The sequence below is a fragment of the Conger conger genome, chromosome 10 (assembly GCF_963514075.1).
Source record: "Conger conger chromosome 10, fConCon1.1, whole genome shotgun sequence".
In the NCBI taxonomy this organism is placed as follows: Eukaryota; Metazoa; Chordata; class Actinopteri; order Anguilliformes; family Congridae; genus Conger; species Conger conger.
Genome location: NC_083769.1, coordinates 41,584,202 through 41,596,260, shown reverse-complemented (window position 1 = coordinate 41,596,260; position 12,059 = coordinate 41,584,202). Strand labels below are relative to the sequence as shown.

At 43.8% G+C, this 12,059-nt stretch overlaps 1 protein-coding gene across 2 annotated transcripts; it reads right to left on the bottom strand.

The window, feature by feature from the left end:
* Nucleotides 1–733: 733 nt before the first annotated feature.
* mmp23ba (matrix metallopeptidase 23ba) lies at nt 734–11,594 on the bottom strand. Of its 2 annotated transcripts, none has more exons than XM_061258798.1 (8): nt 11,275–11,594; nt 6,102–6,241; nt 5,299–5,438; nt 4,747–4,914; nt 4,126–4,290; nt 3,640–3,750; nt 2,048–2,174; nt 734–1,123 (listed from the first exon to the last, which is right to left on the bottom strand). In XM_061258798.1, exons 1-8 carry the CDS (start codon nt 11,401–11,403, stop codon nt 949–951), a joined length of 1,155 nt encoding a protein of 384 aa, XP_061114782.1. In that variant the 5' UTR covers nt 11,404–11,594; the 3' UTR covers nt 734–948. The 2 variants fall into 2 exon arrangements, with proteins under 2 accessions (XP_061114782.1, XP_061114783.1); XM_061258799.1 differs by having other exon boundaries at nt 6,102–6,237; nt 11,275–11,410.
* Nucleotides 11,595–12,059: the final 465 nt, after the last annotated feature.

The window sequence follows — 12,059 nt, the reverse complement described above, 5'->3', positions numbered from 1 at the left end:
CTGGAAGAAATGAAGAGACGGCGCTGCAGCCTGCTCAGTACGGCTCCGTAATCTTCGTTTTCGGGGTCGCGTCTATTTTTGGATTAAGGGCTTTATGTGACATTCAGCAACGGAACTTTGATGTATTAACAATGGGGAAAGTTGTGGCCCGAGCCAAGGATTGCACAACACGACAAACGTTGCAGACGTCTCTAGACCAAACACAGTGTCTGGCACTGGGGGGTAAAGGCCACAACGCCTTTTCATTTACTAACAAATGAAGATTATTTATTCTGTTTGCTGACCGTAAGGGTGCCCTTGTGCATTTAGCCGTCTCCTCTGCTCAAATCTACATTTACTTGACAAGTATGAGCTTTTTAAAGAATGTTTGTGAAGTGAAACTTTTCAAATATAACTTTTAAATGCCATACATAATTGTGGCCACGTTCTTGATAGGGAATGTACAATGCAAACTCTCTGAATTTCAAAAGATTAAATGAGACGAGCACTGCGTTCAAGAGCGTTTTCCGCTTGGTGTTTCTCCCGTTTAAAATTTAAATGCATTTAAAATGCACTTTTTTTCTTCTTGCAATGAACAATTTATGAATTAGGAAATTTGATGGAACAGATGAACAGCATTAGGAGGAATCTTCGAAACCACGTGCATAATAAATTAATATTTTCCTCCAAAGCAAAGTGTGTATAATAGTAATAATAGCAAATCATGTATAAAAATAATGAAAATGCACATCAGTGACAATAAAATTGTTTTAATCGGCACTTACAAAAAAAAATTTGAAAGAAAATTGCCATTTACAAAACTGAAGAAAAAAAAAACCTGAATAAAACATAAGTTTTCATTTATCGTTTCTGAAATATGTGCCCAGCTTGGTGAGGTTTTGGCTTGATTATAGTGGAGGTGAGTGGTAGGGGTCTGTCTGTGCTTTGTCCGTTGCCGTGGCAGCGCCGTCAGAAGCGCACGCGCACCCGCCAGGAGTAGTTGGTGAGCACCTTGTGCCGTTTCCTAACGATGCAGGTGTACGTGCCCTCGTTGATGGCGTTGGCCACGATGCTGAGGTGGTCGTCCGTGAGGGAGATGTACCCGGGGTGGGAGTACTCCAGGAGCTCTCCGTCCTTATACCAGCTGTGGACACCAAGGGCTCCACGTTAGGCAGACTGCTATTTGTTCTAGCTAGCTATTTGTGTTAGCACATACGCATAACGCCATCTAAGCAACGCTAGCTAGTCACTCAGACCTCATAATTTGGTTAGCTATCGTCCGTCGTATAAATAAATAATCGCTTTCTCTGTGATGTCAAGATGGCTAGATCATGGAAAATGGTAACGTTAGGCTAATGCTAGAAAACTTCCCTCCCTGGGCAGGGGCAAAGCAGGGAGCCCCAAAGCAGTGTTTGGTGTTTACGTCTGAGCAGATGAGCAACAGTGTCCATCCTTCATTTTTTCTTTTAAAACAAAATCCAGTATTGGATACCCTCTCACAATGCCATTTCTGTAGAAATATCGATTCAATGTGTTTGTAAGTTCTGTAATTGATCCTGGACATGCTATGTCCCACTGGTGGTGTCCGGTGCAACGATCCTGCCAAGTATTCAAATGTGATGACGCACGTACAGGAACTCGCATGCCAAATGCAATGCGAAAGACCAAGTGGCTTGAATCCAAAAGGCATGTTAAAAATGAGGTTTTATGTTGCTCAATATTACCGTGTCGGACAACATTGTTGGTTGTCTCTAGGCAGTCTTCTTTTTCCAAAATACGCTACCGCTGGATTATCTTATAAGCACTTAATGAATGGAACTGGAGTGTGAAAACAATTCTTTGTGACAACCAGTCACCAAAGAGGTTGCCAATTCCAGCAAAACTGGAAAATTAATTCTAGACACTTTAAAGGAGGTTGTTCTAACATGTCAGCACTTGTCATTGGAAGTGCGGATCCTTTGGTCAGGAGTAAAAATGTATATCTCTGTCACAGACCTGATGGCCTGACGCAGAATCAGCCCGATCGGAAGGCGGAGGAGGGGATGGAGGTAAAATGGAGGATACTCACTACACTATTCCATTCTTCTCCGCGACCTTCTTTCCGCAGCGGAAGGTCAGCTTCTTGCCCTCGGCCACAAGCTTGTGTTTGGTCCTGGGGGGGATGGGGGTCGGGGCGACGGTGGGGAAGGGGAAGTCTGGTTGGGAAGCATAGGGGTTAGCGCTCGGAGGCAAAAAAAAAAACGAACTGTACATACATCGTTTTAGAAATGACTCTTACTGGAGTGGATGGCGGAGTAAATATTACAACTATAACGACAACGACAGTGACAAACAATTTCACTGGGATCAGTTTCAGAGAGATTTTTTCCATCTGCATGAATGATAAAACACTCAACAGCTTATCAAAAACTAAACAAATTTACAGGGCATCACGTTCAAAATGATGGATAACAGAGCCGAGAGGCTATTTACATAATTTTATCGTCATCAGTGTGGATGCTCGCATTGTTATCATCAGTTATTGTCCTTGGCGTGGTCGTGTCATTAGAGCCCTGACTCCAGTCCCCTGCCTCCTCCTTAGGCAGCTCACTCATTCTCACGCAGTGGTGAATTTCACCCTGGTGAGGGTGGTGGGGTTTCTGCACCGCACAGCAACGTAGAACATATCTTTCACCTAGAGCAGGGCTGCCCAACCCTGTTCCTGGAGATCTACCGTCATGTAGGTTTTGATTTCTCCTGAGCTCAATGCCATCTCTCGCTGCTGAATGAAATGTGCTTTGTTAAGAGTTGGAGGGAAACCTATAAGCCAACAGATCTCTAGGAACGGGCAGCTTTGACCTAGGTGGTGTCCAGGGGTTGGTTTTGCTCTAGTTGGGCCTTGTTTAATTTATTCAAATTGATGTCTGTCCATAGGTTATGTAACATACTGTTGATCAAGGAAGTGAACTTTGTCTTTATTAACAGTGTGTTTCTTTTCAGCCAGGCCCCTAGGAAACCGATTATTGGCAGTTGGTCCGTCTGAAAGTTAGTGTTTTTTTTTTCTTTTCTTTTTTCTTCATCTGCCCTGGCAGAGCCAATGCGAATGCAGCTCTGACCCTCTCTGCCTCGAACCCACAAGCCACAGTCTGAGATTCCAATGGTTTGTAGTCACACTGGAATTTTCCATCGCAATATGCCTTATCCCAATCAACAATGAGAAACAGATTACAGGCAAGGGAATTTATACTTTCCACTTTTTTCCCCGTTATCCCTGCTTTTTACAATTGAAAATGTGAGCATGCTCATAACAATGATGGAGAGAGCAGCTTAAACAAAAAAGAACTGAAAGTTCCTCAGATGGCTTCTCATGAAAACAAATACGAACAGCAAAACATCTTTCTTTTGACTGAATCCCACAGAGGAGCACTAAGATTCAGACAATTTATTTGGGCAACGCCCAGTGACGGTACACACAGAGACCTTTATCGGCGTATCCTCAGAGCAAGTCTAGCACTTGATTTATTTCCAATAACATACAAGGCTACTGGTAGAAAGCGCCTGCCTCTCTTCCACACCCTGATCCTCAGTAGAAACAGTGCTGTATGTGTGTATGAGGGAGCGGGCCAAAGTAACCAAGGCAGATGTCTTTCTTTTCACTGGGGCATGCAGTATGGCTCTTACCATAACAGAAATCGCAGCTGGATGGACAGTGTTTTTGCATGAGCTTTCGCTTGCTGTCGCAATAGCCCTTACGCGCCCAGGCAGAGCAGATGAACAGCCTATCCAAACATCCTGGAGGAGGGAGAGAGAGAGCAGTGAATCAACACACTGCAGAAATGGGGGGGGGGGGGATGGGCAGGCTGACCTGCAGCAGGGGTAACAGTGTGGTTGTTTCATGGTTAACCCTTTAAAGGTGTAAGGCCCCAAGTGTGTGATTGGAATGTTCTTAACTGAATGTTCTGTTGCTGATGTAACGCTCACTGCTGGTGATTGAAAGCAATGGAGTTCTAGAACACTGTAGAATGCTGTAGAATTTAGAATTTAGAAAAAAAATCTTCTTCAAAGGGTTAAGGGGGCAAAATGACAGTTGCAGCGTCGTTGTTGATGCTGATTTGCCGTATGTCGTAGTTTTCATATTTTGGCGCTGTCCAAGCGTGCGACACCTACCATAGAGCCGGAATATGCCCCACACGTCATCCTGCGTGATGTGCTTGCGTCCCGTCAGCGTGGCGTTGAGGTGCATGATGGCCTTCGGGTGCAGGGAGTGCATAAGGCCGAGGGCGTGGCCTATCTCGTGAACTGCCACGTGCACCACATCCGTCAGCCACACCCCTACACATACGCACGAGTGTGTACGCACACAAACACAACAACTATCAGACGGGCTCCAGTCATCCCCTCGTACAATGTGTCCTCAGATAACCAGTGGCAATGGGCTTCTCTGAGTAGCTATGTAGCCAAAGCAATGGACCTGACAATAGCGAAGTGGCCCTCAGTCTGGAATGGAATTCTGGGACATAGGTGGCCATGTTGCCTGGGGAACTTGCAGCATGTGTGTGCAGCTGCTACATTCTGCAGCGCAAAGGCTGTGCAGAGCGGTGCAGCTCAGCTGGTCAGGAGTAAATAACAGCTGGCTGAGTTTCGAGGACGTGCCTGCTAGTCTGTTCCCCCCCGGATCTAAGGAGGATGCTGTCGGGATGCATGGGATGGAATGGAATAAAATGAAATAAAAACATGGACAAAAAGTTGTTACATCAATGCTACCAGCAGGCAAAAGACCGTACGTACCTTTCGTCCAGCTGAATCGCATGTTTCCCAGAATCCAGTACTCGTCGTCATCGAAGTGGATTTCTCCATTTTGGGGAAAGAATGCATGGGCCAGCTCACCGGTGATGCCATCGAAGCAGTGGTGCAGGTAGGACTGCATGCAGTCCGTGTGGTTGATCGGGTAAAAACCTGTCAGAGTGTGTGTGTGTGTGTGTGTGTGTGTGAGAGGGAGAGAGAGAACAACATTTTCAGCTCCTATGAGGCATATTGTCTAATGCTCCTCACTCCACATCCTGCAGATCATTGTCAGGGTGTCTCGTCAACAGATCAAACTAATCAAAAGATCTCAGGACTCAAACGGACGTGGTCAAGAGAAAAAGGTTGAATGGTTTGAGATGGACATTTTTTTTAAATTGATCATTTCTATTATGTAGAATATGTTTTATAGTAATAAGTGCAATGCAAATGCAAAAAATTCTTCCAGTTAAAAGCCAGGAAGACAGCGAGTGCAGGTTCAGACAAACAGACTGCAGAGTCTCTGCACTGCCGTTAGGACAGAGCGAGTGTTCTCACCTATCTTGATGTCGGGCTCCTCGTGAGGCCGAACTTCCCGGAACCGGAAGGGGGAGACGTCACTCCACATGCGGAAGGCCTTGGCGAAGCCCTTCCTCGTGTCACTCTCGTTCATCAGGTTCTTGGGGAACGACAGCAACCTCGGCGGAACACAGAATGCGGGAGCAAGCTGAACGCACTGAAGGAGCTTCCCTAAAGCCAACACCTGCTGCTGTTACCAACGGTGAGCAGAACACCTCCCGTCCCTTCCTTCCCTGCATTTAAAATGCATCAATTAGATGAGTGCTCTGAGACTTAGTCATTTTCAAGAGCTCTTTTTTTATGTTCTGGTTCATTATTATTATAATTGTTACTAACAATAACAATAATAATGAACCAGAACTTTAAAAAGAGCTTTTGAAGATTATGAAGTCTCAGAGCACTCATCTAATTGATGCATTTTAAATTCTTGAGATAATGGATAATAGGCTTAAGATGTACAGTGAAAATCTAGTGATTAAACACAATCTTATGTGGCAAGTCTGATCTGTATCATGTCTTGTTCTTGCTACAGTACCTCTCACCTTACAGTATTTAGCTGACAGTGTTTACCACACTTGGCTTGTTCCAAAAGAGAAGTTCGCCACAGAATGGTGGTTAATGGACAAACAGGGGGATGGGGAGGGGGGTGATATTTGGCAAAATAGAGGAACTGTTTATTCTACGTTTAAGCATTTAAATGTTTCCTGTTTGTAGAGATAAGTTCCCCTGGTCCGTCTCCATCCACAAAGGCACAAACCGAACCGCCGAATCTTGGCTCCTACTTGTACGTGAGCTTGAATTTGTCCCACTTGAGTTTCTCTGGCGTGAGGGTGTAGCGCTTGTTCCTGGAGAGGTGGAGGACTTGAGAACGGGCATTTTTACGAATGCCAATCATCAAGACCCCCGAGGGATGAGCTTCTTCCTTGGACAAAAAGAACTCAGATTAATCACAGACCTTTCAAACAGGCCCTTTTTGTATTTTTTATTTTGAGCTGAAATCCAGCGAGTCCTTTGAGATTTTAAAAAGGCTGCTTCCGTTGTTAGGTCATCTCCATGACAATTAGGCAACTTCACAGAACAGCACCAGCGTCTTTCTTCGTTTTGCTCTTATGCTAAAAACCTTCCATTTTCGGTTCTTATTCGGTGCTGCGTGTAGCATCCAAAGCAACTTGCAGTGGATGAGACTAAGCAAGGAGCAATGTGGGGTTAAGGACCCAACAGCTGTGCAGATCTCATCATGGATACACCTGGGCTTGAACCGCCAACCTTCCGGGTCCCTGTCACGTAACATAACCACTAGGCTACAGGCTTTTTAAAAACAATATATAAAACAGCCAAGCCTGTCCATTTGGGAGAAGGTGCACAAGCCATGTGCATTCTCTAAAATGTGAGCAGTCAGTCCACTGCTTCTTTGGCACCTCACCACATCACTGTAATTTGTACAGCTGGCCTACTGTGCCAGAGGGCTGTGTAGCCGACACTGGGAGACCGCAGACGTCCAGTCACCCTGAATGGTTGCATATGAGCGATGAGGTAAGGGCTTTCCCTCCGACTGAAGTCTCTCCCTCTCTCCCTCTCTCCCTCTCTCTCTCTCTGTGCTGTCTGGCCCATATGACCCCTTATTACATTATGTATGAGTGACTTAACCAGAAGCACCTGGGTAGCCCCGCATTTCAAATTATTTTCACCTTTTGATAACTGGAGGATTTCAACTAGGCTGCAACTGGCGGCCATTCAAACAAAACATATTCTTTGAATTAATGCTCCATAAAACATTTCTACAGTTAAAAATGAGATTTACCAAACTAGAAAACATAAGTAAATTAAACCGTATCCCAAATATTATCAAATACAATTTATTAGTTTTCAAATATGCATGGCAAAATGTCGTACACGCATATTTGAAAACTCATAAATTGCATTTGATGATCTTTGAGATGGAGTTTAATGGGATGGGGTTTAACCAAAGTACATGGACCTTTCTCCTTTCCCAAGTCTAGGTGAAGTAGCTATCAGGAGTCCCAAGAAGCAATTTCTTATTTTTTCCAGAAATAGCAGATTCCTGACTAAGAAGGTGTTTCTCAAACATAAAGCAAAGGGTAAAATGACACTAGATGGGGAGGGGGGGCGGGGCCTCAATCACATTTTTCTGGCCTCAATCCAAATACCAAGGATATTACCAATGAGGGTTTTTCAGGAATTTAAAGCCAAATATGACACGGGACCTTTCACATGACTGTTTCAACAACTACCACCCCCACCCCTGCCCCCATGAAAATCACAAAGGCAGAAACCCATCCTTCCATCATCTTAACCCGCTTATCCTGAACAGGGTCGCAGGGGGGCTGGAGCCTATCCCAGCATACATTGGGCGAAAGGCAGGAATACACCCTGGACAGGTCGCCAGTCCATCGCAGGGCGCACACACACCATTCACTCACACACCCATACCTACGGGCAATTTAGACTCTCCAATCAGCCTAACCTGCATGTCTTTGGACTGTGGGAGGAAACCGGAGTACCCGGAGAAAACCCACACAGGGAGAACATGCAATCTCCACACAGAGAGGCCCGGGCCGACAGGGATTCGAACCCAGGACCTCCTTGCTGTGAGGCGGCAGTGCTACCCACTGCACCATCCGTGCCGCCCACAAAGGCAGAAACCTATTCACTTAAAAAATCCACCTAAAACCTTTGTGTCTCCTGGCAACAATAAACCCTTTAATAACCAGAAAGGTAAAATGGAACTTGACAGACACTTATCAGCACTCATTCGATGACCATGTTGAATATCTTGTGCATGGAATGTCTTGCACTTTCATGCAAGGCTATCCCATTATGTGGAAACAGGAAGGTCAGTTGTAAAAGATGATGTCCCAACATTTGAGCAAGATGCATTCAGCAAATTTGCTGAATAGTCTAGTTGTCTAGTGTACAATTTGGTAGCGGCCAACAAGACTCCGTAAAATGACAGCTAGATTCCTAATGGATTAAATCACTTTTTTTAATGTGCCAGCAGCTACGCAGAAAAGGAATACATTCATTCTAATCATAACTGCTGGCTGCAAACTGTGGCCTTGATCCTGGTCTTGTGTTTGTGGGGAATTGTGCAGGTCACTGGGGTACAATTGTGCTATATAAAGAATTATGTGTACTGTGGGCAGTCCGTATGACAGCTGAGTCTTGTGTCTTAATCATATCTGATTCGCGTGGGAGGGGTGTTTGATCCATGGCAGTTTCTCAGCTGTGGCCTCTCTATCTATTATCCTCCCTGCTTTCTACTTGTCTCACGAAAGCAAAAAACCCCTCTGTTTTCCTTTCAATGATGTGGCTAACTGCCACAGCCAGCCATTACGCCTGGGTCATCGAGCTGAGAAATAAGAATGAATGACATGAACTTGGGCTGACACGGACAGGGCCACAGAACTGGCTGTTCCACAACGAGGGGGATGCTCTGAATGTTGTTTTGGCCCTACATGTTTCCTCATTAAATATCAGCGCATCCGGTGCAAAGAAAGCGCTCCAACTGAGTTAAGAGGGGAAGACTATAAATATTTATGTCTGAAATGCAGCAGGAATTACTGCTGACCGGGACGCTAAAGAGAAAACATGACCGCTTTTCAGGTACTGTCCTCGATATGAACATGTGGAAATGGTATCGGTGGTTCATACAGTTTACACAAAACTATGAGAAAAATGCTGTTTTTAAAAAGGTGCTTTTTAAATTTGATTTCAATTTCGCAAATAAAACTTTACTTGAAAGTAATATTCAACTTATTTCAGCATATAGTTTATTTAGTTACCCAGGGGAGTTGGAAAATTGGGGTATATTGTATGCCCAACGTATTCTATTCGACAATAAGGTAAAGAGAAGGGGTTTTGCCCCCTTCTAGCTAACTGCCCAACCCTGTAAATATGATCTTCCACACAGACACTGGAAACAATTAGCTGAACATTTCCCTCCAAAAGCAGCAGAAGTATAAGCATTAATCACCATGATTCGCTGATATTCATGCCAAATTTCTTTAATTCAGATGCTTTGTGTAACAGAAGAAGTACCATGTATATATCATTTGCATTCCTAAAATGCCTCCCTTTTTTTAAAGTAAATCTTTGGGAAAACAGGACAGCCTCGCCAGCAGCAGAGGCCAGACGTTTTCTGGCCAGCAATGATGGGCGTGTAGAGGAAAGCCTTTCCATATTACTGATAACGGACTCAAGGAAATGGGATTCGCTCAAGTGTTCACTCAAATGAGGCGGTAGAGCCGGGATCTGGCCGAGGCCGGTACTGTACCACTCACACAGACTCTGGCACCTTTGCACGTGCACGAGGAGCTGAGTGTTGCTCTAAGCCACAGCCTTGGCAAAAGGGAAGCTTGCTGTGTTCCTCGGAAAAATGGAAAAGGGATTCCAAGTCCAAGACTAGTTCAGTGGAAGCAGCTCCTCGAACCAGATCGTTTTTCCCCTGGGGACATGCACCACCATCTGGCCTTGTTCAAACTGCCTCAGCTTTTAGTCCTTCCTCTTCTTTCCCCTTTGTTCTTCCCAATTTGGAATCCACAATTTTGTGAACCACCACTATGGCACTTAGGAATAGGAATGCTGTAGTTTGAATGTACAAACTTACCCACAAGGTATTTTACGCTCTATGTGCCAGCCTATGAAACAGAACTAAATGCAGGAGAACTGAGTGAGCCTGGCAAAAACTGAGAGGAACTTAAGCAGTGGTAGCCCAAGGAAGATTGACAGGTCGTGACCTTGGAATTATAAGGTTCTATCTGCGTTCTGAGTGGTTTTGAGATACTGAGCTTCAACGATACCAAAGTGAATGGGCTCCAAGTTTAAACCTTTTACATTTTTAATTATTTCATATTTTTAAACAGTAATTTTGTCATGAACAGTAATTCTCAGTCATCGTTGCTTTTAGATGAGGCTCGAACCTGTGACACAGCCATCCCAGTGATGTGCCTCACTCAGATGACGTACGATGATGTACCATGCAATGAATTAAAGATAAGGAAGAAATCACATGTACAGGAGTGGTTGTGAAGTAAATTGGCAATTATTGTGTTGAATAGATGCCTCCTCTGCACAGTTGTTTCCTTGTGTTGATATGTACACTATTGATAGCTCTGCTGTGTAGTACATTGTACTTTTAGTCTAAATGTCAATTATTTTGTCCATTTTTATGAAGCACACGCCTTCACTAACATTATATTTACAGTGTTTTGTCCCAAAACTGGCTTTCTCCAGCAGTAGGCTACTGCCACACACTCACAAAAGGTTCACATTGGCCTATCTAACTAAATTTATTTATGTATGCTTTTAAACCGTTTTTAAAAAAGTAAATTTAAATAAAATCATCATCAGACGGCCCAGGTCACCATAAGCATTAGGCTCATGGATGTTAATGTTCCATAGCTACCAGATTCCAGAAGAAAAGGCTGGGCAAACAGGTTACGCTACACGCAACACCGAATACGAATCTTGATTAATAACGTATCGAAAATGGAAAGTTTTAGCATAAGAGCAAAACGAAAAAGACGCCGGTGCTGTTCTGTGAAGTTACCTAATTGTCATGGAGATGACCTAACAACGGAAGCAGCCTTTTTTAAGTCTCGGAGGACTCGCCGGATTTCAGCTCAATTCACAATGAAAATTATGGGAAAAGACGTCGTCTGGCCAGCTAATAGAAGGTAGCCTACGACTTGCTAAAATATTTTTTCATAAAGTTTCGTTTTTGCTTTGAGTTGTCAAGCTGATATAAAGTCTAGATCTCCAACATTTAAATTGAGCATTTCTCTCATGATAAAAATAGTTTGTCATGTAGAACTTTTATAGAAACTATTTAAGCCTTGAATTGTAATAAAACATAATTCTCAACCTAACTTGACATTACGAAAGACATGCATCGGCTTATAGAAATGCACAGAAAATACAATAGGCACACCCTACCTCAATCCTCCAGGTGGGGAATGCTGCAATTTCTTGCATCCCTGCTAGAAAAACACTGATCACACACAATGTGGGGAATGTAACACCGGAGCCGCCTTTTCGATGACTTCTGAATATCTGCCACTCCATCACTGCAAAGCCTCCTGCTACTTTCCCTAAGAGAGAAATACTCCAGAGTTCGCCACCATTTATGAATCTATGACCATCGAACTGATCTTTATTAGGATATTATTTTTAATTAATGAAAAGAATGCAAGTCGCAGCGGGAAAGCACCAACAGTCCGGCTCGACTTCAGTCTGAAAGTCGCTTTCAAGTTCGGTGTCTGCACCAAACTCCCACTTTTTTTTCTATTTTCTACTGCAGCGCTACTCTGCACGGACTGCCAAGCGGTATCACATTACTTTAAATGGAGGTCACTGCTTGTCAAGTTCAACCCGAAAGGAAACCGGCTGGACGCATTTTAATCTAAAGCCAGCTTTATAGGCAATAGTTTTCTGTACATTGTTTGTAAGGCCCTTTGGTCCTTGTAAGAAATCACATGCCTGTCCAGGCACTGAAGAGAGCATATCAAATCAAACATGTGCTGTGCAAAAGCCCTAAACAGGAGCTTTCTGTAATATTTAATGTCTGGAAAGACCATTGGGAGACGACAACCAATCCAGTTATCTAAAAATATTTTCTGGTGTTATGTTCTAAAATATGTTTGTATATGAGACAAATGGGCTGAGACATCAGGGATATGGATAATCAAATTATCAATTTCTGTTTGCATTCAATTCACATT

Coding starts and splice junctions, on each gene's coding strand:
- mmp23ba (XM_061258798.1), bottom strand. CDS start 11,403: ATGGAGTGGCAGATATTCAGAAGTCATCGAAAAGGCGGCTCCGGTGTT. Junction 6,242..11,274: donor TCCCCACCTGGAGGATTGAG/GTAGGGTGTGCC, acceptor TTTTTGTCCAAG/GAAGAAGCTCATCCCTCGGG. Junction 3,751..4,125: donor GGGCATATTCCGGCTCTATG/GTAGGTGTCGCA, acceptor TCCCTCCTCCAG/GATGTTTGGATAGGCTGTTC.